General features: G+C 36.5%; 1 protein-coding gene across 3 annotated transcripts in view; it reads left to right on the top strand.

The window, feature by feature from the left end:
* Positions 1-26979, top strand: part of USH2A (usherin) — a 777259-nt gene that overhangs the window by 616805 nt on the left and 133475 nt on the right. For all 3 annotated transcript variants that reach the window (XM_037731607.1, XM_017509227.2, XM_037731606.1), the window contains exons 52-56: positions 5348-5571; positions 8800-9004; positions 12586-12783; positions 13321-13475; positions 15461-15659. In XM_037731607.1, coding sequence (XP_037587535.1) covers positions 5348-5571; positions 8800-9004; positions 12586-12783; positions 13321-13475; positions 15461-15659 — 981 coding nt within the window. The remainder of the gene's footprint in view (positions 1-5347; positions 5572-8799; positions 9005-12585; positions 12784-13320; positions 13476-15460; positions 15660-26979) is intronic.

Raw genomic sequence — 26979 nt, 5'->3', positions numbered from 1 at the left:
CTCCCAAAGTGCTGGGATTACAGGCGTGAGCCACCATGCCCAGCCCATCTGTAGCTTTTTAAAAGAATTAGTCAATTGCCATACTTCCTCCTTTGTTAAATATGTATTATGTAGTGACCATATTCAAGATATTACTCCTGGTGCTTTGTGAGTATGAAAGTGGCTAAGATTCCACTTTTATTCTCAAGAACTTATAATCTAATGAAGGAGAAAAGTATCTATAAGGTTACACACAGGCCTTGAGAGAGGGATGAATGCATGCGTATTTTTAAGACTGAGATCACTCCAGTCAAGGTAATGAAGGGGGTTGTTGCATTGGATTGGAATCTCAAACAGTGAGTATGATTGTGGCAGGCGTGGCTTGAGCTAAACTGTGAAATTAGCACTCTGCGAAACACAAATAGTAGTGAGCACTTTGGTTTACAGGAGGTATACACCCTGTGTAAGGAAGAAAGGAGATAAATCTCAGTAGGCAAAAGGATTTGAATATTAGCACTCAGGGAAGAGTCAATATGATTATAAGAACTATAGTTTAAGATTAAATTTAGGTGGCAGAACAAATGTGAAAGAGAAGGAAAGAGAAGTCAGAATACCATTGCCATAAAGTAAAATGCATCTGTTCTAAGAAGTGGAATGGAGGTTACTGTCCACTAGGACAATCATTCTTGTTTTCCTTTAGAATCTTGAAAGTCACAAACCCTCACTCTGAATAATAGTGCATAGAATACACACAAAAAATTTGCCTGTAATTTTATCCACCCTTGAACTCCATCCATGAACTCAAATTTCAGAATCACTTCTTTATTGACTTCCAGATGATGTCACATGGCAGTCAAACATTCCTTATAAAAATGGTGACAACCCTCAACTCCTGCGAATTAAGATAAGCTCTAGAGTTTCTCACGGCATTCTACAGCTCTGCCAATTCTGATAATCACAATGGACTGAAGGAATGATAGTTTTACAAAGGAAAAAAAAAATCTCTTTTTATTCTCTTGACCTTCCTTCCTGCAGGTTGCAGTGAAAATAGACAGGTTCCGCATGTATTTTTCCTCTCTCTGCTGCCGTTCGCTCCTGTCACCCCTAATGACTGTGACCTTAATGACCTTCCAGAATATCCATATGGCCCTTTTTCTCCTCAACCTAGCAACAAACAGCCTACCTGCTACATGAGGGTTTGGATCTCATAATATCATTCCTAAGCCTGGCCTCTCTCACTGCTTGGCATTGTGTGCCTGCCACGAGACCGGGCTGGCTCGTAAAACATCTCTTTATGTACTTTATTACTTAAACTCTTTTATTTGCCTGCAGGAGCCCTTTAACAAAATCACATTGAATTGACTTTCTCACACCAAATCAAATCTCCCTGGTCCCAGTTCAGTTGTCTTTGTCAATATGTATTTTATAAATGGAGTGAATTAACAGATGCTGTTGGAACAGAAGTGCTGGGGTGGCGTTTATGTTTTTAGTGCTCTCTCTGGGCAGATGAGTTGTGTAGAAGTGTTATACAGGTATCTCGGGATGAAAGTCATGTGCATCATTTCAGTGGATATGTATTCTTAGCCATTTTCTTTGAATAGATTTTAAACATATTTATTACTCATTTTTTTCTTAGTGTTTGCTTATATCGCTTTATCATTTGTGCCATTAATCTTGGGTTGGACTTGATTATATCCCTTAGTATGAAAAGATGAAAATTAAAGCCTCTTTATCATTCAAAGAAGACAGATTTTTCTGTTAGCCATGGGAAACTGATCATGAGATGACTTTGGAATATATTGACTTATTTCTATTATAAATTTTGTTCATGCGGCCTTTGATGTGAAATTCAGACTTAAAATTGTTTCAGAATACACTGAGTTTCCATGTCCTGGACTCTGACTTCAGCAGAACAAATGATTATCACTGTTTGTTTCATAAGATGGGAATCTGGGAATTTTGCAGAGGGAAATATAACCACAGAAGTCCATAGTATAAGGCTGGTATTGAAAGAACATTTCCCTGAAAGATTTCCAAATAATATAATGATTTTTTTTGAAAAGTGTAATATATAAATGCTATAAAATATATCTCAATGATTTGGGGAGCATTTTTACTCTACCCTTTCTCAGTTTTGTGGTGGTATTCATAGAGCCATCTACTGGTGAAGACTAACTGTGAATTTCTTTTCTTTCATGCTCTGCCACAAATGTTATACATTTGTCCTAAGGATGACTAATCACAAAACTTTTTATTCCTTCTAGGCCTAAAATATCCTTTGGCTTAAAATTTGGTCCCCATGAACAATCTCAGAGTTTCACAATGATTTGTCACATTCCAGACTGGATTTTACTACTATACTATTTTTACCTCAAAGGCATGATATATCATTCTTGGTCTTGTTTAAAAAAAAAAAAAATGGAATGCCAGTTTTGCAGTCTTAACTATTTAGAAATTCACCCAGCAGATATGTTTATAAATGATTTTCTTTTTAGATAAAGATATGAAATAAGTATTAGTAACATATTTGAAATATTAATAATATTGTGAGTAAAATTTTTTTCCTCCACTATTTTCTCAGTGTGTCCAATCAATGGAAACCACTGAATATATACAGAGTTTAGAAACACAATATATGCTTTTTGATCTGAAAAATAAACATCTACTAGTTTAATGTGTGCTGTACTACTTCAATAATATCTACATCTTGTTCAAAGACACTCTCCACCTTTGTACAAATTTAATGAAGAGGCTCTGGAAGAATGGACCCATCCATCAATAATGCATGACCTATTTTGTTTTTCTTTGGGCATATTTAAAATTGTGCATTCTGTGTGTCAAAGTTCAAAAGTCAAGTGCTACATGTGATAAATTAGGTAGGGGTCAAAAGTTATTGCAATGCAGTTTCAGAAGATTGTCTGTCTCTGAATTTGCGGCTCATTCATGCTGAAGTGATGCACTATGGGAATTACTACCAAACTCTGCTCCGCAACATCTGCTCTCCCTAAGTGAGTTAGTGCACGTCAGACATCTTTATGTCAGAATATTGCAGTGATGGATGCAGTCTTCAGAAAATGCTGCATAAAAATCTGGTGTGCCGTTCTGGCCATTAAGTGAAATTACTATTTAAATTAATGGCACTGTCACAGTTTATCTGTGCAAAGAATGAACGCTGATTAGGGTATTAAGTAATTAGCAATTTATCACACTGGAACAAGGTTGATAATAATTAAAGAAGTAATGGTTTACCAAAGAAACTAGAAAGGGAGCCACTTCTTGTTATGTGAGTGAAATCTTGGCTGAAAATTTCAATTCAGTAGTACAAAGATGAAGCTCTTTGTAAAAGAAAGCATCTTTTCTTTTCTAGCGTAAAAACAGTTCATTATCAAAATTTTAGTTGACCTGTCAGAAGTCCCTCAGAGTGATCAGATGACTGATTAGTAGTTTCAAATTAGGTCAATGGCTGCATATTTATTTTACACTTAAAGCACAGTGAAACCATGGGGTAATTTGGGAGGGGGAGGGGAAGAATATATCCTGCTCCCTCAAGAGCCAGTTTTCAAATTTTGATTGCTCTTTAAAAGAAAAACATGAATTGTCTTAAGAAAACTTCTAGAGAAAAATACAACAGTAAAGAATCCAAGGTTGTATTTAAATGTGTAATTAGAAGGGGCAGAAAAATGCCCAAACATAATACTTGAAGCTATGGATTTTTCTTTTTAGTTTATGTGTGTGTGTGTGTGTGTGTGTGTGTGTGTGTGTGTACACACATGTATGTATGTATTTATGTATTTGTGTGTATATATACACATATACATGTATGCATGTCTATATACACATAAATGTGTGTGTGTATGTGCTTATAGATACACATACATACACATACACATATACACCCACTGTAATCAAGACTCAGACTGAAATGAGCCTTGCTCTATGTATTTATTTGAGATAACTTTTCCTGGAAATGTTAAAACAACTAAAATTATTAATATAGCAGTTAATTTTTAAACCAATTACTTTGAAGAGTTGTCACATTAGATACACATAGTATGCCAAAACTCTGTTAGGATCAGTGTATATCATTAATCATAAATAAGACTTTTTAATATTAGGAGATTTTTATAAGTGGAAAGATGAATGAGCGGGTTCTTTGGAGTCATGTGTGGATAAACATCTTTCTTAAGGCATGTGCCAAACCAATGTCTACGTTCAATGATTCTTTTAAAAAAGCACTTTTGATCTATTATTTGAGTGTCTTTTATAATGTAGATATTTACACAGGACCAGATTAAACAATTCAGAACCCGGGGCACTTTGAACTTGAGGTTCTTTATGTTATCAATCAGAACTAATAATAAACAAACAAAATTCCAATTAAAATAAATCATTCATCACACTGCTATATAACTGGATATAAATTCTAATATGAAAACACTGTGACATGCAGTATAGGCACCTTAATTTCTAGCTTGGTCTGACTCTAGTGTTTATTTATTCCTGCTTTAATGTTAAAATTTCTGCTATTTCTCTTTGATGACAATGTCTAAATGATGTAAATGCAGGTAATTAAACTGAATTTAGTGGGCGAAAAAGTCTACTTGGTATCTCAGGTACATGTGTCTTTCATCTCGATGTGGGGATCAGTGATCCTCTCTACAAGGTCTTTCTGCTGCTACCCCCAGCCTGTCACCCATGTCTATGTTGTGTTTAGAACCGAGTGTGGCTTAAAAAATAATAACTGATGAGTGCACCTGATCAGTGAATGTGCTCAGATGATTTTCAATAAATACCAAATCCATCTCATGAGGAAAGAATGGTTACCATTGCAGCTAAATTCCTAAGAAGCAAATATTTGTACCCTAGATAAAGCTAAGCCAAAACTTACACTGCTCCTTCTGCAGGGTTTCCACTTCTAGGATGGTGCTGCCTTTCCACTCTGCCTGGGCTCTTATCCCAGAGTACTTGGGTGACCTTTTCTCCCTTAGGAATTTCTAGAGCTTTCTCGGAGTCCCTATAGTTTAACTAACCTTCTTCTGCAACAAGACATTATCATCACAAAATGCGCAAGCAGTTTTCATGACAGAAATCTGATCTCTTTTTATGGAGCATGAGAGAAGTGTGGCCCAGCTGAATGATTTTTGAACACTTCCTCTTGTGTGTTCTTTTCCTAATTAGTGTCTAGTGCTCTTGGTAAGAAGGACCCTCGCTGCACATTTAAATCACCTTGGTAGGGAAATGCTACCTTAGGTATTGCACCATTTCAGCAACTGCCTGAGCCTGACATTTTTATACCAAACTTTATAGCAGCCTCAGTTTTCTTCCCTTTTTCTATTTCATATTCATATATAACATTTTATTGTTGCAGGCATGTTCTGTTGTGGGCAGGATTATGTGAATATGTCAGATACCATATGCTGCTCAGCTTCCAGTGGAGAGTCTAAAGCACATGTTAAAAAGAATGACCCAGTGCCAGTAAAATGCTGTGAGACTGAACTTATTCCAAAGAGCCAGAAATGCTGTAATGGAGTTGGATATAATCCTTTGAAATATGTTTGCTCTGACAAGATTTCAACTGGAATGATGATGAAGGTAATTGATAGAAAAGCTCTCAGAGGCGCTGATTTGACAATGGAAAGAGAAATACATTGTTCATAACTATTTTTCTAAAACAGGAATATAAAAACTCCTGTGTGCATTATTCATTTTCACATTACATCCATATTAATACCGAATGAGTTCGCTATGATTGATGTTATTGCAATGAATTCTAAAAGAATTAATAATGATTAGCTGTTCTCAGGAAGCTTTACCCAGCACTTCAGATTAGTGCAGGACTGAACGTCTGTGTGCCGCTGAAAGAGCCGGCGCAGGTCGTCTGGGGCCTCTGCATGGTGCAGTTTCATGCCTGGGAGCACTGTGGATGGAGACAGGAGGAAATTCCCACTTCTTCTCCCTAGCCTGCCAGCCATCATCCACCTCCTTTGATAGAGATCTTAGATCCAGCAACTTCACTTAGTTGCATTTATGTCATATTCCCTTAGACAATGCAAGATGAACAAATGCCTGTGCCAATCACAAAAGTGAATGAATAGGCTTCTGGGTGTAATCACTTATGTTTTTATGTGGTGACAGTTCATACACTGCCATGTCATGTATGTGGGTGTTAAACTTGACTCAGTATACCAGAAGCCCTAATTTAAGGAAAGGACCATGAACACTTTAGAAAACAAGCACACTACCGTGTTCTGTAGTAAATTGTCATTATAAGACCACTAAAAATGGGTGTCTTGGTCACAGACGATGGAAGGGCGCTTGTTCAGTGAGGCATCTACACAGTCCCCATGTGGACCACACACACTTTGTACACTTTGGTATGTAAAAAAACTCATGAGATTGTTAGAAGCCCTGCAAGCACTTTGTATCAGTTAATGATTAAGATAATACATAAGAAGGTTGGTTAAATTATTATAATGAGGATAATATTTCTCCATGCTGAATCAAGTAGTGTCTTCTACATAATAATCTTCAGTCTACAGGTTTCATTTTGTTTTCTGAAGACCTCTCTCCTGGAGACTTTTATATCCTGTTCCAATCTGGAATGGATCACCTTGGGATTTCTATATAACTGGGCGATTAGGTCTTCCCAAAGCTATCAACTCAGGAATTCCTTTCACCTCTTTCCTGTTTTGATCCCCCCATTTTTTGGATTCCAAGTTTCTTTCCATTTGGAGAATTGTATTCTTGGATATAGATGTATGGAGGTAAATTTTTTGAGAGCTTAATGCATAAAAATATTATTATTTTACCCTCCAAGAGGATTGATAGCTTGGTTGGATATACATTTCCAGGTTAAAAATTATGTCTACTCAGATTTTGAGGCATTTCTGCATGTTTTAAGTTTCCATTGATATTTTGATCCCTATTTCTTTGTTGGTAAACATGTTCCTTTTCCTATGAAAGCTCATGAAGATGTTACCTTTATCCTGCTCCTCTAAAATTTCATGACAATGAACCTCTATGTGGAAGTTGGAATGGTTTCTTTTTGCATTTTGTTCTCATTTTTTGCGATGAGAACATATAGGATCTACCTTCTTTGCAAATTTGGGGTTTTTTTAGTATTTTACATTACAATTCATTGTGAGTTAGGCAGTTGTCTTCCAAGTAACATCTCTAGATCCCTAGCCCCTTCCATCTTGTGATGCTTCACACACAGTCCTTGGATCAGAATGGAAAGGGCGCAAGAGGGGACAATTACACATGGACTGGTCATACCTGGATATAGAGTACATCCTTACTGTGCACTAGTCACACAGACATATCTAGTCAGATGGCTTCTTCTGCTGCAGCCAGATTTTAACATCCCGCGTTCCCAGAGAGAAAAGGGAAACATGAACATCACTGAGTACATTGCACTGCCTCTGCCACATTCATCTACTTTCCAGCTTCCAAAACTGTATGAACTGTCTTGTGTGTATCATTTTCCATCCTTTTTCCTTAAACTTTCAACATGTAAACCATTATTTTACTGTCATTTGGTTGGGCTTTTAGAGAAAATGGAGGTTAGTCCAATGTTCTGTTGTCCTCTTTTAAATGGGATCCCATGGATTATTTTGAATCCCATGGATTCCATTTAAAAGAGGACAATTAAACACTGGATTTACCTTTATTTTCAAAGAGGAAAATTTAACATTGGATTTATCTCTATATAGTGGGATTCCATTTATATAGCACCATCTTGGCTCACTGCAACCTCCGCCTCCCAGGTTCAAGCAATTCTCGTGCCTCAACCTCTCAAGTAGCTAAGATTACAGGTGCATGCCAGTATGCCCAGCAAATTTTTTTTTTTTAGTAGAGATGGTTTCTGCTTGTTGACCAGGCTGGTCTTGAACTCCTGACCTCAAGTGATCCACCTGCCTCAGCCTCCCAAAGTGCTGGGATTAAAAGCGTGAGCCACCACACTGGGCTCCACTATTTGTTTTTGAATTTATTATTTTGACTAACTTGATAAGAATAATTCAACTTATTTATGTAAGAGAGAGGTTGAATGGAGATCAATTTTAATAGCAAAAAGTATTCTAAATACATTATGCTACTTATGTAAAGGAAAGGCAAAGTAGGTCTCCACATTATAGAACTATTGCCTTATTTATAGCTCCTGTAATTTGGGATGATTAAGTATTTAATTTCCTTAGATTAAAACAAAGTGGTACTTATCAAAAACCATGAAAAGTCAGAGATTTTTCAGAGAAAATGTTTATATGCATAAATAGTTATAATCATAATGACAGTTCATTAAACATTATATTTTTTAAAATTTGGATCAGTAATACTTCTAATGGGACTAACTTCCCCAACAACACAGGAAGTATAAATTCTCAAATACCACATTCTGTATTTTCTCTAAAATTCCATAGGAAAGTATCAAATAGCAAAAATAAAATATTTGTTGTGTGTATACTATGTTTAAGGCATTTATAGGTGTTATCCCATTTGAATCACACAACAAACCCCAGTGGTAAATTTTGTCTCCATTTTTCCCACTGAAGAAGCTGAGGTTTTGAAAACGTAAGAGGCTAGCTCAAGGTTACAGAGCTGGGAAGTTGCAAAACTGAAATTTTAATCCCAATCTGTGTCATTTCAAAGGCATTCCTCTTTCTAGTACACAAACTGCCTTCATTTCAAATTTTGAGATATTCATTCATCAAGTAAGTGGAGGAAAATTTCATTTGAAAGTCACAAAAGCCTACCCTATATATGTCTAAATGAAATTTTTAAATACCCCCCTCTCTGTCTTCTCACCCCTACCACTTAACTTAGGAAACCAAAGAGTGCAGGACCCTCTGCCCCGCATCTATGGAAGCCACGGCACATTGTGGCAGGTGTGACTTCAACTTTACCAGCCACATTTGCACAGTGATAAGAGGGTCTGACAATTCCTCAGGGAAGGCATCAGTTGAAGAAATGTGTTCATCTGCTGAAGAAACCATTCATATAGGAAGTGTAAACACGTACTCTTACACAGGTAACAGAAAGCAAGCTGTCTGCCCATGGCTTGGTGGGGTTAGTGAGAAGCTGCTGAAAATGCAGAGTTATTTCACTCTGACATCAACCCTCCTTAAATTGGTGTCAGTACATTCCATCATACTTTGGGGCCAGCTTGTTCCGAGGTAATTAAAGGCATAATCTGGATGTATTCAAAACAGCAGTTTAAAATACGTTAAAGTCTAACTTTAAACAAGGTTGTATTCCATATTAAGGTAAATTGGTGGAGATATATGTGACCTTTACTGCTATATTCAGTTAATTTACCATAAACCCAATCTTCTTTTTCAAAAGCTGCAATGCAAATATCACTGAATGCAGTAAATGAATATTGCTATACTTGTAACAGAAAGAAGGATACACCTGTCTGATTAATAATAAAACCTAGCAGTGCTGTTCTGAGGAGGAGGAGGTAAACCTAAGCCTGACGTTTCCCCAGGATGGCCGGTCATTTCAAAAACAATAACCCTTGCAGTTGTTATTGTAAATATTAATTTCTAAGCACCATCTTGGCCCTGCTCAATTAGTCCCATGATTCTTAGTTTTGGCTAAGCTATGTAAGAAACACTATTAAGTTTAGAATTACCTCTAAAATAGTTCTGCCATCTATTAAATTTGTATTATCCATTTCCTTAAATCCTTACAAAATGTGTTCTTATTTTTAGAAAAATCAAGTTTGTGTGTGTGTGTGCATGTGTGTGTGTGTGCATGTGTGTGTGTGTATGTGTGTGTGTATCATCTATCATCTTGATTCAAATAGAATCCATTTAAGTGACATAATTTGAGCAAGCTAAGGTTACATAAACAAGCAAAATAGTGCTCTATCCTATCATAAATTATCATTCTGCTTTACTGAATCAAGGGGCGGTAATAGCAAACCTCAGGAGTACAGAAAGTAAGGCAGTGTAATGAGATAAGAGAAGGAAGATTAAGGAGGGAAGAAAGAAACAGAGATAAGGTTGATTGAACATTATTTAGTCCCAATGTTATACTAAGTACTTGAAAACCTTATCCCAATTACCTACAAAACAATCATATAAATATAATCATTTAGCAGATGAGGAAACAGTCAGATCTATAAAAGTAACTCATCATGAGACAGAAACATATTCAAATAATGCCATCTTCAAAAGGAGCATATTTTGAAGACTCAACGTGGTGTAGGAGCTCCTTTCAGAGTGCTCCAAATGTCCTTCAAGCTGTTTTTCCACCTGAAATGTCTTGTTTTATCATCCTACTCAAGACCTAGGTCAAGAGTCACATCCTCAGTGCAGTCCCTGTGCTGCTGTGACACATTGTTCATGGAGCTCACTAGTTCTCCCATGTGTTACATGGATTTGGACACTTGTTCCAGCTCTCCTATTAGATTGACACACCCTTATGAATAGGACCCTTTTGTTTAGCTTTACCTTGTTATTTGGATTTAGAACACTACACAAACAATAAATATTTATTGGAATGAATCTAATTAGGAAAGGTCTTGGATACAGGACAATTTGTCCAATCTTCTATCATGTTCCCAGTCCTTGTTACAGATTTAAATCATGGACCCTCATTTTAAAATTATTGAGTTTTCATCTAAGCAAGTCCTCTACTTTTATCTGCCCCTTGTAATCAAGATCAAGATTTTGAAGGACTTTTAATACATGCTTGCAGTAGCCCTCTCCAAAAGCAAATAGATGTTTCCACCTACTGATATAATAATGTTACGAGGGCTTTTAAAATCCATATTTCAGATTGCTTTCCCTGCAGAAAATACTATAAATTGAATATGAAAAATAACAAAATTTTTTTTCATCAAAGATTTTCAGCACACAAGTGGTGCTCTGTTAATTCCATTGAGAACAACTTAGACTTTTTTAGAAAGCCTTTTAGTCAGACTTTTTTAGAAACTTGAAAGCTGACAATACCAGTGATGACTAAAATTTATTCATTTATGCAAATCATTTATCAAAAAGTATTTATTAAATACCTAGTAATAACTAGTCACTACATTAGGACTAGCAGTCATGAAAACAAACAATAACTTTCATTAGGATTTGAAGCCCATATGAAGAAAGAAAGAAGCAGCAAATGAGATTTGAAATGGTGATGTGAGCTTGAGGGTACAGAACAACAATCATTAGCAATGAGTAGTTTAATGTTCTGTACCAGAGATGTGAAAATATATTGAGGGTACATTTTTATCTGAGGGTGAGTAGATGGTCTAGGCAACTCAATCGCACAGTGTCATTCAAGGATCCAGAATCCAGAATGGCAATCGAAGGTATGCAATTTTCTCTTTTAAAAATGATGTCGAAGTTGTCCGTATCTCTTCTATACTCCTTTAGGTATTGAGATCCGAATCATGTGACCACTATATGCTATAAAGAAAACCAGAAAGTGTGGTTTCTAATCACATTTAGACCAGGATGGAAGGAAGAACTGGGGACCAGTAGTAGTCATCACAGCAACAAGTGGCAGATGCCCTCTAAGCAGAGAAAATGGAAAAGGAAGATAATACTTTATATTTGTAGGGCAATTGGCATTTTATGAAGTTCTGCCCCATAATTTCTTACATTTTATTTTCATGTCCATTCTATACAGTGGGCAGGGAAGGGTTTATTTTAAGTAGATGTATATAAGAAGAATGTGACTCAATTAATCCAAGCATCAGGACTGAGAATTAACTCCATGTCCGATGGAGATGAGCAGGTGGCCAGACAGCCAAGGAGGAAGGCCGCCTTTTCTGATGCTCAGTCTGAGAAAGAGTCACCCAGAAGCTCCCATACAAAAATGCGTAGACACATATTCAAAATGCATCAAATTGGGGACATGGGAAATAAATAAATTTGCAAGTAATTTTTGGGGGGGGAAGGTGTGGCATTTTTATTTCCGAAGTTATGAAAGCTTAAATGGAACTAAGACTTTGGGGACACCACTGAATCACATGGATGTTCATCTCATACAATTTTTGCCAGTTTGGAAAGCTCAGCATGCTTGGTTTTACTGTTTTAATAAAGTTGGTTGGTTTGTATTTTGGTTTTCAGTTCTGGTTTTTGTGTAAGATGGAAGAAACTAGATGGCAGAGTATGCTTTCATTTTTATTCTCTGACATGATACCATGATAAACTAATTTTCAAATCCTGTGTGTTGTTTTGGAAAATGTTTTAAGTAATCTTAACAAAGTAATAGAAAATAATAATTTATAGATTTTATGACACTAAACTATAAAAGTATGTTGGCAAACCTGTCTCATGTAAAAATCAAAAATACATGAATTTGTGAAGCATTAAATCTTATGACTCCAGTGCTTTTATTTTTCATTTATTTAATATATCCCCTTTCTTTGCTCAGAAAGAGGGAATTCTATTCTGTGCGATTCCATATCCCTGCATCTAATGAACACTTTAAATGTTACTTATATTTAGAAAATAAAATTTTAGAGTTTTATTTATACATGAAAGATTTAGAGCCTTAAACATTTATTTTTAAATGTCTTAATTTTTTGATAGTCACTTTTAATATGGTGGCTAAAAAAAATGAAAATAAGAGAAACCTGTCTATTTTCTCTCTTTACAGATGTAAACCTCAAGCCCTACATGACATATGAGTACAGGATTTCTGCCTGGAACAGCTATGGGCGAGGTCTCAGCAAAGCTGTGAGAGCCAGAACAAAAGAAGATGTGCCTCAAGGAGTGAGTCCCCCTATGTGGACCAAAATAGACAATCTTGAAGATGCAATTGTCTTAAATTGGAGAAAACCTATACAAGCAAATGGTATTGAGCTACTTTTAAAATACCAATAACAAAATCCCATAAATTCATAAGAAAACTGAAAGGAGTATAACCTACATTTAATTGCCATGCATCTAACCACTAGAAAAGTATGTACCAATAAAGGGAACTTGAATTATGTGCCAACGAATCACTCACTTTGTGGTGTAAGACCTCATAAATTTTTAGCCTAAATAAATAAAATAGAAGTAAAATTCCTTGAATCCCACAATATATCTGAGCTGCTTTCAAATAAGCAAAGCATATTCAGGGAAGGCAAAAGAGTTTTAATACTGAAAGTAAATTTGTTTCATAGTGAAAGGAAATAAACATAAATGGCTCTTTGATTATCTATGTCAAGAATCCATCTCCTCCATAATAGTATAATTAGGAACTGCTTGAGATAGCAATATAATAGGAAATTAAAATTAAATAAAGCTATAGTATCTCATTTCTTCCAAACACTAAGACTTGTCAGTGGTTTGCAAACAGTTAAAATGATGTGACATTCAAATGCGGTCATTTTTCTGCTTCTTTTAGGTCCTATTATTTACTACGTTCTTCTTCGAAATGGAATTGAACGTTTTCGGGGAACATCATTGAGTTTCTTTGATACAGAGGGAATTCAACCATTTCAGGAATATTCATATCAGCTGAAAGCTTGCACGGCTGCTGGCTGTACCACTAGTAACGAGGTAACAGGAATTTGCCTAGACTTGGGGGAAAGGGTTCAATGTGAAGATCCTGAACACCCAGGTTGTGAGTGATTTTTCCAATGAAGAAAACAATGTCCCCCCTCAAAGTGGTGTTAACTAGGTGTTCATGTGCCACCTTAACTGAGTCCTAATACCCATGCCTGGAAGGAGAGATCATTGCAAGGGAGATTTATCCAAATATCAATCTTGCGTTGAAGAAAAATAAGTGAAATCTTGAAGCAGTACCATCTTTTCTTCCATATCCTTTCCTCGCTAACCAATTTGAGGTAATCTATAAATCCATAAAAATTTCCAAATCATTATTCAGTTGAAGAAAGTTTCTATTTAAATGATATGAACAAAAAAAGGCCTCATTTTGAAAAATGAAGAAAGGGGCAAAAAAGCCTGGCATGGAAAACAAATTGTTCCAAGCCTTCTGCTCTAGCCTTGTCAAGAAATAATGAAGACCTGAACTCAGGCAGCAGAGGTCAGAACCGGAAATAGAGAAAGATGCAACCGATGTGGGGGAAAAATCTACAGGACTTGGTAGTCAACTGTATTTGTAGAAATAGAAGGAAAGAGTCATTAATGTTTTCAAATAACTGCTTGAGTAATTTGTGATTATGGTGCTATTCTGCAAACAAATGTTTAGAAAAATGTTAAAGGTAAAAGATAAGTTTATATTTTGTTAAGTTTTTAAAATACATATTTAAAAAGAAGGATCAGATAGCAGGGTGGTGGAAGCAGATAGTACTTAGCACTCTATGTAAAAATATCTGGTCAGAAGCCAGACTGAGAAGTGACTGAAGTTTCTAGAAAGATCTGTGTGGGATGTTGAAGTCATGAGTTTAAATACGGCCATAGAAGGAGAATAGAGACAGACAAATACAGAATACCATAGATAATGAGCACTGGGGAATGCTCCAGATGAAAAGAAAGAAAAGCCTGTGAAGAACATTGGAAATAAACAATCAAACAATGTAGGAGGAAAATAAAGGGGCATTTCATAGAAGGCAGCTTTGACAGAGGAAGCCCAAGAGGAAACAAACTCACAGAGAGTAGCTTTGATTCTTTTCATATGCTTAAAACTTTAAAAAGAGCAACATTTTTGCACATTGTACAAGAGCCATTCAAATGAAACATTCAGTCACACTGCTCAGCCACAGTGCAAGAATGCAACGTTTTGTTCAACAGACCTCTAGGAACCTTTCTGAGTGAGCCATCATTTAGATAGATGGCAGCTGACTGGCCCAATCAAAAGTTACTAGTCCTAGAACAATTCCATGCATTTTGCATAGGCACAACTCATGCCTGCTACATGCAAAGCAATTGTTTACAAAGTGAAAAGATTTAATTCTATGAGAAAACATGGCCAGTTTTTGTCCAAAACTATATTTTGACAATATTGACTAAATAATGGCTTGATTTATTTTTTTTTTTTCTTCTCACTTGTTTCTCTTTCTAGAAAGTTGGTGCAGACACTCTAAAGTCATCCTAGGTATCACGGGAAGAGTACTGAAAGTCTGCCCATTTATTCTGTTCAAAGCATATTATATGCAGGCAAGTTCAGATATGGGTTTTGCTCCATATTTACTGGTGCTTAAAATGTACAAAATCAGGCTGTTAAAATGCAAAGACACTGATGGGCCATATGGAAGAGAGTTATCAAGAGTTCTCTAGTAAGACAGTCTGCCAGCCAGATTTTACTTGTTTAAACACTGAGGGCTGCACTCTGCCGTCAAAATTGTTGTTGAACCTGTTGTGATAAATGGTAGTCTGAGACTTATGTAATATATTCAAGGTCAGATTTCATTGTTTAAATAGGATGGGAGGGAAAAAAATGAAAAAAATGGGACTGCTTCTCCAAGCCCCTGCTAATGATATGCCAGGCCAGACAACATTTTAAAACAAAAGTGACATCCTCATTGATCAGGATACCTAGTGTACTGTTACAATAAATTGCTGTTTAATTCCTATGTCTTCAGGTAGTTGCAGCTACTACCCAAGGAGTTCCAGAAAGCATCCTGCCACCAAGAATCACAGCCCTAAGTGCAGAGGCTCTGCATCTGAGCTGGAGTGTCCCTGAGAAACCAAACGGCGTCATTAAAGAGTACCAGATCAGGCAGGTTGGAAAAGGTCTCATCCACATTGACACCACTGACAGGAGGCAGCATACGGTCACAGGTGAAAAAAACAAAAAAAAAAGAAAAAGGAAATCCTACTGGAGGAGTCTGTCATTGTGGTTAGGGGGGCAAAGTATCCCAGGGGTGTGTGTTTGATATATGAGGTCACTTCCAAAGGACGTGTTCTCTTGACATATGGTCAGGTCCCACTTATCCATGCTAATAGAAGAGCCCACACTGGCAGCAATACGCCACAACAGCAGATAACTTCAGAAATAATTTATATTTGGCCTTGGTATGCATTATGTGAAGGGTTTTTGCATCAGTATTAACTTTTTTTTCCCACACAAACAGTAAGATGCATTTTCATTCCCCAAGGATATACTCATAGATAATGGGACTAGGATAGCCAAGAATATACTGGAAGGCAGGGGAAAATCAGCCAGAGGTTAACATTTGCCTATCAAGTGGATAATTAATACACAGGACTAGTTGACAGTGGAGTTACTGTGGCTGTTTGTATTAGGAATGTTAATTAATAGTAATTGTGTTTTTTAAAATTATTATGGTTTATTATCATTAGCTTTAATAATATACTATTAGTACAGTACAATGATATGTTAGATAATTGCCAGTAGTGATTATGATAATAATTAACAGGTTTTAGCTTAAATGCCACTTCTGAAGGGAGGAGAAGCATTTTCTGACTTTCTCGGTTGGATAGCTTCTGTAACACACCACCACATCACTTTGTTTTATTTCCATCGTAGACCTCTCACTGCCTGATATTCTAGTGTTTGTTTTTTGTCTTTTTATGTCTCTCCACACTTGAATGAAGGCTCCAAGAGAGTGGGAACCTTATCTACTTGTTCAGTGTTGTACCTCTAGCACTTAGAATCCTGAACACATTAATAGGAGCTAAATAAATGTTTGGGGAAGAAATGAATTTAATATGTACCAGATGCTGTCCTAAGCACTTTGCATGCACTATCCAATTTCATCGCAAACCTAAGGTGTAGAGTAAATTACTACCTTCATTTTACAGAAAAGAATACTTTGAAAAGTTAAGTAATTTAGTTTATTATTCGAGTCTACTAAATCATCCCAAACAACCCTGTTAAGTTTAAATTCTAAGACCATGGGCAAGATTTTATAAACTTTCCTATTTTTCCCATTGTCAGTCACCTCCTTCCAAGACTCCCGGAGTGGATGCCCTCCTTCCATTGGACTGCACTTTTTGCAGGGGTCTTGATAGCACAGATAATGAAACTCACAGAAAAGAGCAGAAAGGCCTCAAAAAAAAAAAAAAAAAAGTCCTTGATGTTTCCTGAGCACCTAAATAATGTTTTTTAGGTGTTTTTCCTAAACACCTAAATAATGGTGTTTAACATAATGAAAACTTACTTTTATATAGTGCTTTATTATTTAAAGAAACATTTGCATTTTTACTTCTCTGACTCTCATGACATCCTTGTAAGTAAGAGATGTTTTTAATAATCATATTTGAAAAATGAAGAAGAAAACTGACCTACTCAGGGTATCCAAGGTATTCACTGCCTCTATCTAAAAGGAAATTAGAATATCATTTCATTCTTCCAAAAATGAATTGCCAGCTTGTGGTGTTCCAGACAGTACACTAAGTGGTCCAAAATAAGACTGCTGCTCTTAAGATGCTCCCACAAACAGGGAGACTGACAAGAAAAGAAATAACTGAAAACAGAACTCTATGCAGTATGCCGTGGTCAAAAATCAAACTAATCACTTGGAGTAAGCAATGGATGTTAATTACAGGGTTTTGAAAACCAAGACTGTACCAGCAAAGGTTTCCCAGTAATTGAGATATAAGGCTAAAGAAATTTATTTTTAGAATATCTATCAACTAACCAGCATTGGCTTTGAATTGTTGCCGCTGTATTGGTTTGCATTTTTTGGAAATCAGCATTTTCACACCAACAGACCAAATTCAATTGTAATGTTCAAACCAACAGGATTGGTAGCCTCATTAATTATAAAATAATTGCAAAGATTTTTCTTTAAATAACTTCATTCTACCAGTTCTTCCTTTCATTGTCATTTTAAATGGCTATCTTATGTCAGAGAAAATTTCGTACACATATCTTGGTGCCAGAAATCCTTTTATTAGAATAAATATTTTAATGTTTTTAAATATAATTTTAATTTTTACTTAACAGTAAAATCATAATCTGGTCAAAGTCTTTAGGAGTCATTTGACCAGTCTTTCTGTTCTATTTTTGTTTTGTTTTTTAATTTCTATGGATATTGTTTTAAATAGATTTAGAGAATATTTCACTTGCCCAATACAGCCCTAAGGAGGGATTTCTTTGTAGAATAAAGAAATAAGTCCTCATTCAGCAAAACCTTACCAAGTACAGAACCTCCTATAAGTAGTTCTTATGGGATAGGAATGGTGCTAGGCCTTAGATAATCTGAAACCTGAGATCTATATAATGTTACTCATCTGCCCAGGAAAATTCAGTTCCACGGTTAGCTAACTGACCAAATGCAGTACTGAAGTATTTTATGGTGTGAATGACTGTTTTATTGAGTTCATGGAATGAACTAAAATAATCAAATTTATTTTCTATTCCATCTTAAATGTTTGATGGAAATGCTGCCTGAACCCCCTAGGATAAATGTTTTGATTTTCTCATCATGTCCAAAAGCTTGGCATTCCCTAAGCAACAGAGCACTAATGAAGCTGTAGCACTAGTCGTCCTGGAGCCTGAAAATCTACGTCCTTAGGAATGACAGGAGGGAAAGGGAGCACCTTGCCTCAGCCCCATTGTCTCCACGCTTATTTTTTTAATTACCTCAAAGCTTTAGAAACATGATCCTGTAAATGCTTTGTGGGAATAGTGGCGAATGCACTCATCATGTGAAATCCATAAATTGCTTATAATCCTCTCAAGATGTTAAAAAAAGCATTAAGTAATTGAAGACAGGAAGTCCTCGGTTAATTATTTAGAGGTGTTATCAATGCTTTAAGTAAACTGAAGCGTTTTCTGCTATCTCACTGAGCTGAATACCATGGGGACGAAGGAGTAGCAGCCATCATCTTCTCATATTCGCTAATGCAAACAGCGCATGGCAGCTTGTCAATAAAAGACCTTTTCGTATCATCTATTACTAAACACATCCACCATCCTGTACAGAACAATTTGGACACCAGTTATGGCATTGTTTCACTTTGGGCTACCTCTGCATTATACATGGGTCTCCTAATGTGAGTTTAGGAGTAGAGGAAAGGGTAAAGGATTAACTAAATAATTAAGGCCACTGAGAAGTAAAATGAATTAGTCATATCCTGCTTAGCATCAAGTATAAGGGCCTATGTGTCTCTTAACTCTGGGAAAACTATTTTCAAAATAATTAATTAGAAGTTACTCATCACTGCATTTCATTTAAAAGGAAAAACCTACCAGCATTAAATTAGCAAGGAAAGAACAATTTGCCTTCCTTTCTCCTCTTCTTAGAACTTGATGAAAACCTTGTGTGCTAAATAGCATAAACCCTAACAATGCTGGTGTTAGCAGAAAACGTAATACTAATGTTATACTGAAACAGATACCTTACACATCACTTTTGAAAGAGAGAAAACATGCTTCAACCACCAATACAGCAAAATGTAGAAATTCTTTTTAAGGAATTTTATTCTTAGATAACTCTGCTCTTTGCTCTCATAGTAATTCTTACATTTTATTCTAAATCCTTTCTTCTTGAACTGTTCCACAATTAGTAATAGGTAATGCTTTTTAAGGACAGAGACAGTAGCCTCTTGTTTGCCATTGCATTCCTGGTACCTATTAGAGTACTTAACTATTCAGAAAATGTTTGTTGAATGAATAAATACTGAATAGTAAACTAGTATTTGACTGACTACATTTTGTTTTGAATGGAGTTAAAAATGCCACTCTCGAACATATCTAAATCTCAGACAGAACTGGCAACATAATTGTGGGGTTCAGTCATCTGAACCCCACAAAATGAAAATTCAGGCCCCTTGTTCAGAAATCATTAAAATTTCAAGACAGTGAAACCAGAGCGTAGAAGTAAGCTCATGTGCTTCTAAGCATGGTACCTTGTTTGATTATACATGTTGAAAGCCCACGAAGCCAACCCTGATCTCCAGCATCCTGGACTTAACTGCAGTACATTTCTTTAATTAAAACAGATAGCAAGAAAACTAGGATGGTAATTCAGCCTCAAAACAGCTTTGGGAGTTTCTTCTATGGTTGTATGCAATGCTCCAGGCTGCATTTCCCCCAGTTACTGTGTAACTACTGACCACCAAGCATTGGACCTATGAAAAGAGATACAACAATTCATTTTTTTTTTCATTTTTTCACCTCTGAGAACAACTAAATTTATGCCTGACTAAAAACGAAACAAAAAAATAGTGTAGCATCAACCACTTTTTCTCCTTTTAAAACCTGCCTATCGATAAAATATTAAAGCCAAAGAACTATAATTGATGGCTGCCTAGACAATATTTTTTAAATTCCTCTTTATTCCCAGATATTCCAGTGTAATTGACAGACACTAGGTCTGTTTTGTCACTCCAGTTCTTGCCACGCCCTTCCCTCTGCAATGTCCTCATTGTCTCATGTTTGAGCCACATCAGATTTTGCTGCCATCTGACACCACATTTTGTTTTTAGAAAAGAAAATTCTGCCTGAAAATGCAGAGAAGAAGCCTCAGACTAGTATAACACTGAACTTAAAAGATGAAAAGTGTTTAATTAAAATATTTATTTAATATTTATTAAAATACTATCACTAAAATAAAAAATATATATCAAAAATATAATTAATATTGTATTTTGTTGTTATTCTAGATATACATCAACATTAAGACTATTATTTAGACACCACCAAGGAAAGAAGGTCTTTTTTCAACTCTGAAAGAAGGTCTTCCTTTGGTAATGTCTAAACAATAGTCAATGTTGATGTCTATCTGAAAAGAGAGTCTGCCAAAGTAGTAACTTGTTTAGGAAGGGTGTCTTTGGATCAGGAAGATACTGGAGAGAGGGGCCTAAGCTATGGCCCAGAATTTCACATGAAATACAGAATTCATAACACAAGTTAGCTTATAGCAGCTAGTCAGAACTAAAAGTCATAAAGTGATCTTACTGGCATGAGCAATGCAAGAGTCCCTTTGTTTTGATGTTTGAATGTTCAGTTCATATGACGTAGCAACTGAATTCATAAAGCATGAATACAGAAAATGAACAGCTCAAGGAGGGGCAAGAAATTGGCTTGGCTAAGTGGAATGGGCAGCTGTTGAGATCATGAAGGGTGATACCATCCAGAAAAGATGGCTTTAGCATGTGAGCTTCTGAAATAATCCTTAATCAAATTCTGTAAAACAAATTCTTATTTAAAGGTACCTTAGATGTCTGTAAAGTAATTCTATGATGCCTTTGTGTATTAGTTTTGAACATGTACGTTTCCATAAATTATCAGATTGATCTGAAAGGGATCACTTAGTGATAGCCCAGGCAAGTGATGGCAAATGGAAGCACCTTCATTATAGTGAAACAGCTGTGTTGTCTGGGATATATACTCTGGGGTTCATTGTTGCACCAAGAAAGAATTCAGGACACAGACACGTGGGTGGGTTAAGGAGTGGAAAGTTTAATAGTAGAAAGGAGAGAGGAGAGCAGCTCCTTGTGCATGAGAGAGAAAGACATCCAAAAAGTGAGGAGGCAGTGGACCACAGAAGATGTTATATGCAGGCTGGAGAAGGCAGTGTCTGATTTACATAGGGCTCACAAGATTGGTTTGATCAGGTATGATGTTTACATAGTGTGAGTGGAAGGCTTGTCCCTCCACCGTAATATTATTATGCAAATGTACCTTCAGTTGATTGGCTCCTCTTGTCTGCTCCTTACAGCATAAGTGGTTGACAAGGAGAAGGGAAGATGGAGCTGCCATCTTGAACATATCTAGTCCTTAGTTCCTGCCGGCATTCACCCATGCAAATGCCCAGCTTGCTTGCCTGTGTCTGCAGCTTGACTTTACATGCTGCCCTTTGTTAGAAAATGATTTGGGGCTACCTTTCACTAAAAAAAAAAAAAGCCTTACTGAGGGCTCCCATAGCTTTAACTATCTGCCTAAGTTATTTATTCCTAACTCCTGTATCATTAGCCAAAGAAACTAAATGTGAGAGTCAGAGGGGCCAGACCACACATCCAGTTTGGGTGAACTGGTGCCGAGACAGATGACTTACACATAGGATGGTTATTTACAATACTTTATAACCGCCTAACAAAAACTTTTTAACGTAACTCAAGCCTGTCAGTGCTTGAGCTAATCACTAGACATGCTGATGGAGGAACTCACAGAATTACATATTCTTTAGGACTATTTGGTAATTCTTTAGAACATAACAGATGACACTAAAGAATAATTGGCTGAATGTTTTGAAGTAGCACTTGCTATGTGAAATTATAATGGCTAAAGTGCCTTTTTCTATTTATCAGGAGATTAAAAGTTGGAAGCAAGCTGTTCTTTATAGAGTACATCAGATGTAACTTTCATAGACATGGGTTTTTTTTCCAAATCATATTTTTATGAACTATAGGCAGACTTTTTGCAGCCCCTTTTAGCACATATTTACTCTCGAAAAGTAACGTTACTTGGAAGTGTAATTGGAATGAGTTTGGTTATATTATGCCTCTTTCTTTAAAAAAAAAAAAAAAAAAAAGAACATGATTCCCTATAGGGAAATTCAGGTAATTTGCAGCCACAGCAATCTTCACTATACTGAAATGTTAAATACTTGGCTTTTCTCCATACATTTGCCTTTCTGTACTCTGCAACTGCTATTTCCTACTCTTCTAATTCAATGCTGAGCACTTGAATGATGTTTTCTTTTCTCCTTCTACTACTCGACTTCAGGATTAAGTTACAGTTGAGATGGTTCCTTTGAGACATCTCTTTATTTCCCTCTTCTCATCCTGATCAATTCATGAGTAGTTTTCAATTGGTGTGCCCTTTTCATTGCCTGTTGCTAATATGCCATATATATCTCGTTTTAAGGACTACTGATAGAGGCTTACTTACAATGACAGCAAATTCCAGTTGAAATGTGTTCACTTCATTGAGTTTTACAGAGTCCTATATATGAAAGGTCATCAGGTTCATGTAAATCATCTATGCCTGATGGTAGTTGATGTTTTCTTACAGATTATCTGAACCAAGCCTATTAGTAATCCAATCCTCTAACAATATGAAAAATATAAAAACTAAAAGATAGAATATGGATTTAAATTTTCTAAATTACGGATTTAGATATTGCCTTCCCTTAATCTGTAGACCTATTAATCAGTCTATACTATCATGCCTACAGTTTATAGATATGGAAATTGAGGCACCTAGAGGCCAGAAAACTTCCTTGTAGTCAAGTACTTAGTAAGTAGGTATTAGAACCCAAATAGTTTAATTTCAGACTGCTCTTAACAGAGAACATGATTCCGTACCTCGCCACATGGCTCATAATAATATTTAAAATGAAAGTATTTAAATATATACTCCCACTTGGATTTTTTATATTACTGAAAATTTCACTGGGCTTTGAGCTGCTGTATTTATGTCACTGTTATAAGGCTACAGAGCCTGACCCAGTTGTTCTGGGCCACATTTCTCAGTATAATTGCACAAGTTCCAATCCTGGCCTCACCCACCACCGCCCCTTTTCTTTTTGAGCTGGAGTCTCACTACTATGTCACCCAGGCTGGAGTGCAATGGCAGGATCTCAGCTCACTGCAACCTCTGCCTCCCAGGTTCAAACAATTCTCTAGCCTCAGCCTTTCAAGCAGCTAGGACTACAGGCACGTGCCACCATGCCTGGCTAATTTTTGTAGTTTTTTTTTCTTTTAGTAACAACAAGGTTTCACTATGTTGGCCAGGCTGGTCTTGAACTCCTGACCTCAGGTGATCCACCCACCTCAGCTTCCCAAAGTGCTGGGACTACAGGCATGAGCTACCATGCCTGGCCCCAACCCTTTCTTATCTCTGTGATCATAGGCAATTTCCTCCAACTTTCCGTGCCTTAGCTTCCTTATCTGTAAAATGAACAAATAATAGCATGTGCTGCAGAAAGTTGGTGTGAGCGTTGATTGTGTTAATGTGCATGAAGTGCACAGAAGAGGGCCAAGGAGTAGTAAATGCTCAATAAACTTTTGCTAGTACATCATTTACATCATGTTATAACTTTTTTGAAAATAACTGCAATTCTCATAAAATGTATTTAATGTATAGAGTCCAATGAAAAGAGAATTAAAAACAACAAAAACAAAAACATCCTGAGTTTTGTTTGTTGTTGTTTTTTCCCTAATTTAGAGCGTTGGTGTTGGAACTAAATTGTTTTAACATTTTTTTCACTTTGCACAGCTACAATGTAAACAATTATGACTTGCCAATTAAAAATAATATTAATTTTAATAAAGAGCAGCTGCAACGGTTTCTACCATATTTATGTCTTCTACATGCTGCTTAATCTTCAGAGGGAAGGCAGCCATTGAGTAATTTAAATGCTGTTAACTGTGGTTCTTATGTGACGGGAGAACATAGAGCTTGGTGTTCAGGCTTGGGTCATCTATACTCTCTTCAGTCCAGGTGGAGTCAACACTAAATAAAGTACAAAGCTTGATAGTGGACAAACAACTGGCTTACCCAAGGAAAATATGAGTTTGTTATAAAAGCAGAAATAGACCCTGCATGGTAAACATGGCAGTTGTGAAGTTGCCTGACACACATAAGAAAACATCATTTGAAATGAGCCTGAGTATTTCTACCCTTTGCCCACATGGTCCTTCAAACTGACCAGCATGGCTACCTTTCAGGGACAGACATGGCTCTTGAGGACACGGTGCCAATGAATTAGAGTAAAGCTGCCACCCTCCCCGTATTCACTTGCAGACGTGTCTCCCACTCTCATCCTTCTGCTTTTCAATCTTTGTCTCCTTTCCTCAGTGCAGCATGTTGACTCCTCTTGATTTGACAGTATGTTTGAACTCCTCTGACTTCTCGACCAAGGTTTTCTGCTCACTGCTGTTTGCCATTCCTCCTTGATTTTAATACCCCAGTAGCCTCAAGGGAAGCATTCCTTCCGCCAGCCCTACCCCATATCCTGCTAGGTGAACCTACCCCATTTAATGTAAACATGTGTAACAAACTCCTTTGGTGTACTTTTCTCCCTCTATCAAAACTTCCTAAGGTGCTGGATGCGCTACTGTTGTACCATCCCTTAACACCTGCATTCTTGAAGTCTAGGCCCTAAGTAAAATGGAGACCACTCAATTTGCTGCAGAAATGCTTTGCCAAGAAATGACAATTGCTATTTTTATATACATTAATTTCCCTCTTAACTACAATCCTCATTACAAATACCCCAATCCTCTAATCAACCTTAGCAAACCTTTGTGATGATGAGTTTTCCTTTTTTTCCCTAATGCCTATCCTACCATTTTTTTCAACAGTCACTGCATGTCTGAAATTAGACAAGCCGGTGACACAGTGAGGAAGATAACTGAGGCCATTGTTTTGGTCAGAATATTTCAGGAGAAAATTTAAATATCTGTTTACTTTTAGCTACCCTACTTACATCTGGCATTCAGGAAAAAATCTATAAAATATGTATTGCTCACAAATTATATTAATTGCTGTTATTAATATTCCACAACAAAAAACAAATCTCCAACTCAATGAAATCGATGCTGTGGGCAAGGATACCAATGGAATTATGAGGAAGGACCTTTTAAGTCAGGTCACATGGTGACAGACATTGTAGCCTCATATCCCTGCAGTCCTTATGGGAGGCTATTGTGGGCATGCTCTTCTGCAAGCAATATTTATTCAACATTGAATGCCTTAAAATGGCCACTGTAGGGGAAAATGACCTCCCAGAAAGACTCACTCAGTGATACCATTTCTACTCTCAAAGGGCTTATATTCTAAGTGGGGAAAATAAGATATTCAGGTAAAACGGTGTCATACTGGTCAAGACCCTTTTTTCAGTAGTGAGAGTAAAGGGGAGGCCTTCTCAAGCTAAACAAGTTTGCCACTGCAGCCTCTGAGCTTCATTCTTCAATGTTCCCTTCCATTATTTTGAGCTCTGCATTTTATAATCTTAACATTTTCCCATAAGCTTTTATCAAACATATGTGGCTTGTGTATGGCTTAGATCTTTAGTCATGTTCTTCATCTGTAAATCAGGTAAATATCTAAATTATGTAAATCCTCCAAAGCAACCAAATGGAAGATTATAATCAAATAAGTACCTGCTTCTTATCGCTGAATTGATAAGAAAATACAAAGGGCTCTGAAGCTAAATCTCAGAGCAGCTCCAACTGCAGAACATTATTGCCTTAGTGGAGAACCCAGACTACTGCTCTCATTCTAAGTGAATGAGATCGGTAATTTTCTTCATTCATTTAACGTAAACACACTTCGTGCCTGTCACAGTCCTATGGATGTAGACAGGCAAAACAAAGTTCTTATTCTTTAGGAGTGTACATCTAGAGTAGGAGACAAATAACAAAGAAACAAGGGACATAGCAAACATCAGATTTAGTTGAAGGCTATGAAATAAGAAAATTATGTGTGGGGGTAAAAAGTGATGGGTGGATGGTTTAGATAAAGTGGTCAAATTTTTTTAAAATGTAGCATTTGAGGAGAAATCAGCATAAACAAACAAAGTGACACATGAATATCTCTGAGGGAAGAGTCATTCCACCAAAAGAACAAAATATGTGAAAATGTAGCTCAAAATACATGAAAAAATAAGCATAACAATCATTGGATTCATACCATAACTTAGTTCAATTATTTAACACATAGGCTAAGTCCTGTTGTTTTAAAAAACTATTTTCGTTCTCAAAGAGAGCTTTGGCATTGTTTGAATATTCGCAAGAGTCAAAGGAGAGATGTCTTGTAAGCCTCAGTATCCTCCTTGCTGAATGCTGCTGAGTTAAAGTTGCTTCTGCTAAAATGAAATACTACTTTGAGTATCCTATTTCATCTTCTCCTGTCCACTAGATCCTATAATGATTCCCCATTTTGCAGATCAGTAGACCAAGGCAGAGAGAAGCTAAGTAACTCTAACAAGGTCACCAGCCATGCACAGAACAGCGAAATCTCTAACAATATACAACTTCTATTTTAGATGGATTGTCATTCTTTTCTCTCTGAAAACTTCCTGAACAATTACCATGATGAATCATATTCTGAATACGAAAGAAGTAATAAGCGCCATTCCTTTTCCAAATTAGCCTTAATGTACGTGTAAAGACAAAATCAACACATCTCAAAAAAGGACGAGTTAGGTAGAATGCAAAGTTGACAAACAAAAGTGTTGGT

This window comes from Cebus imitator, unplaced genomic scaffold (assembly GCF_001604975.1).
Source record: "Cebus imitator isolate Cc_AM_T3 unplaced genomic scaffold, Cebus_imitator-1.0 Scaffold411, whole genome shotgun sequence".
In the NCBI taxonomy this organism is placed as follows: Eukaryota; Metazoa; Chordata; class Mammalia; order Primates; family Cebidae; genus Cebus; species Cebus imitator.
The sequence above is the reverse complement of the archived record's forward strand: the minus strand, read 5'-3'. Positions and strand labels throughout refer to the sequence as shown.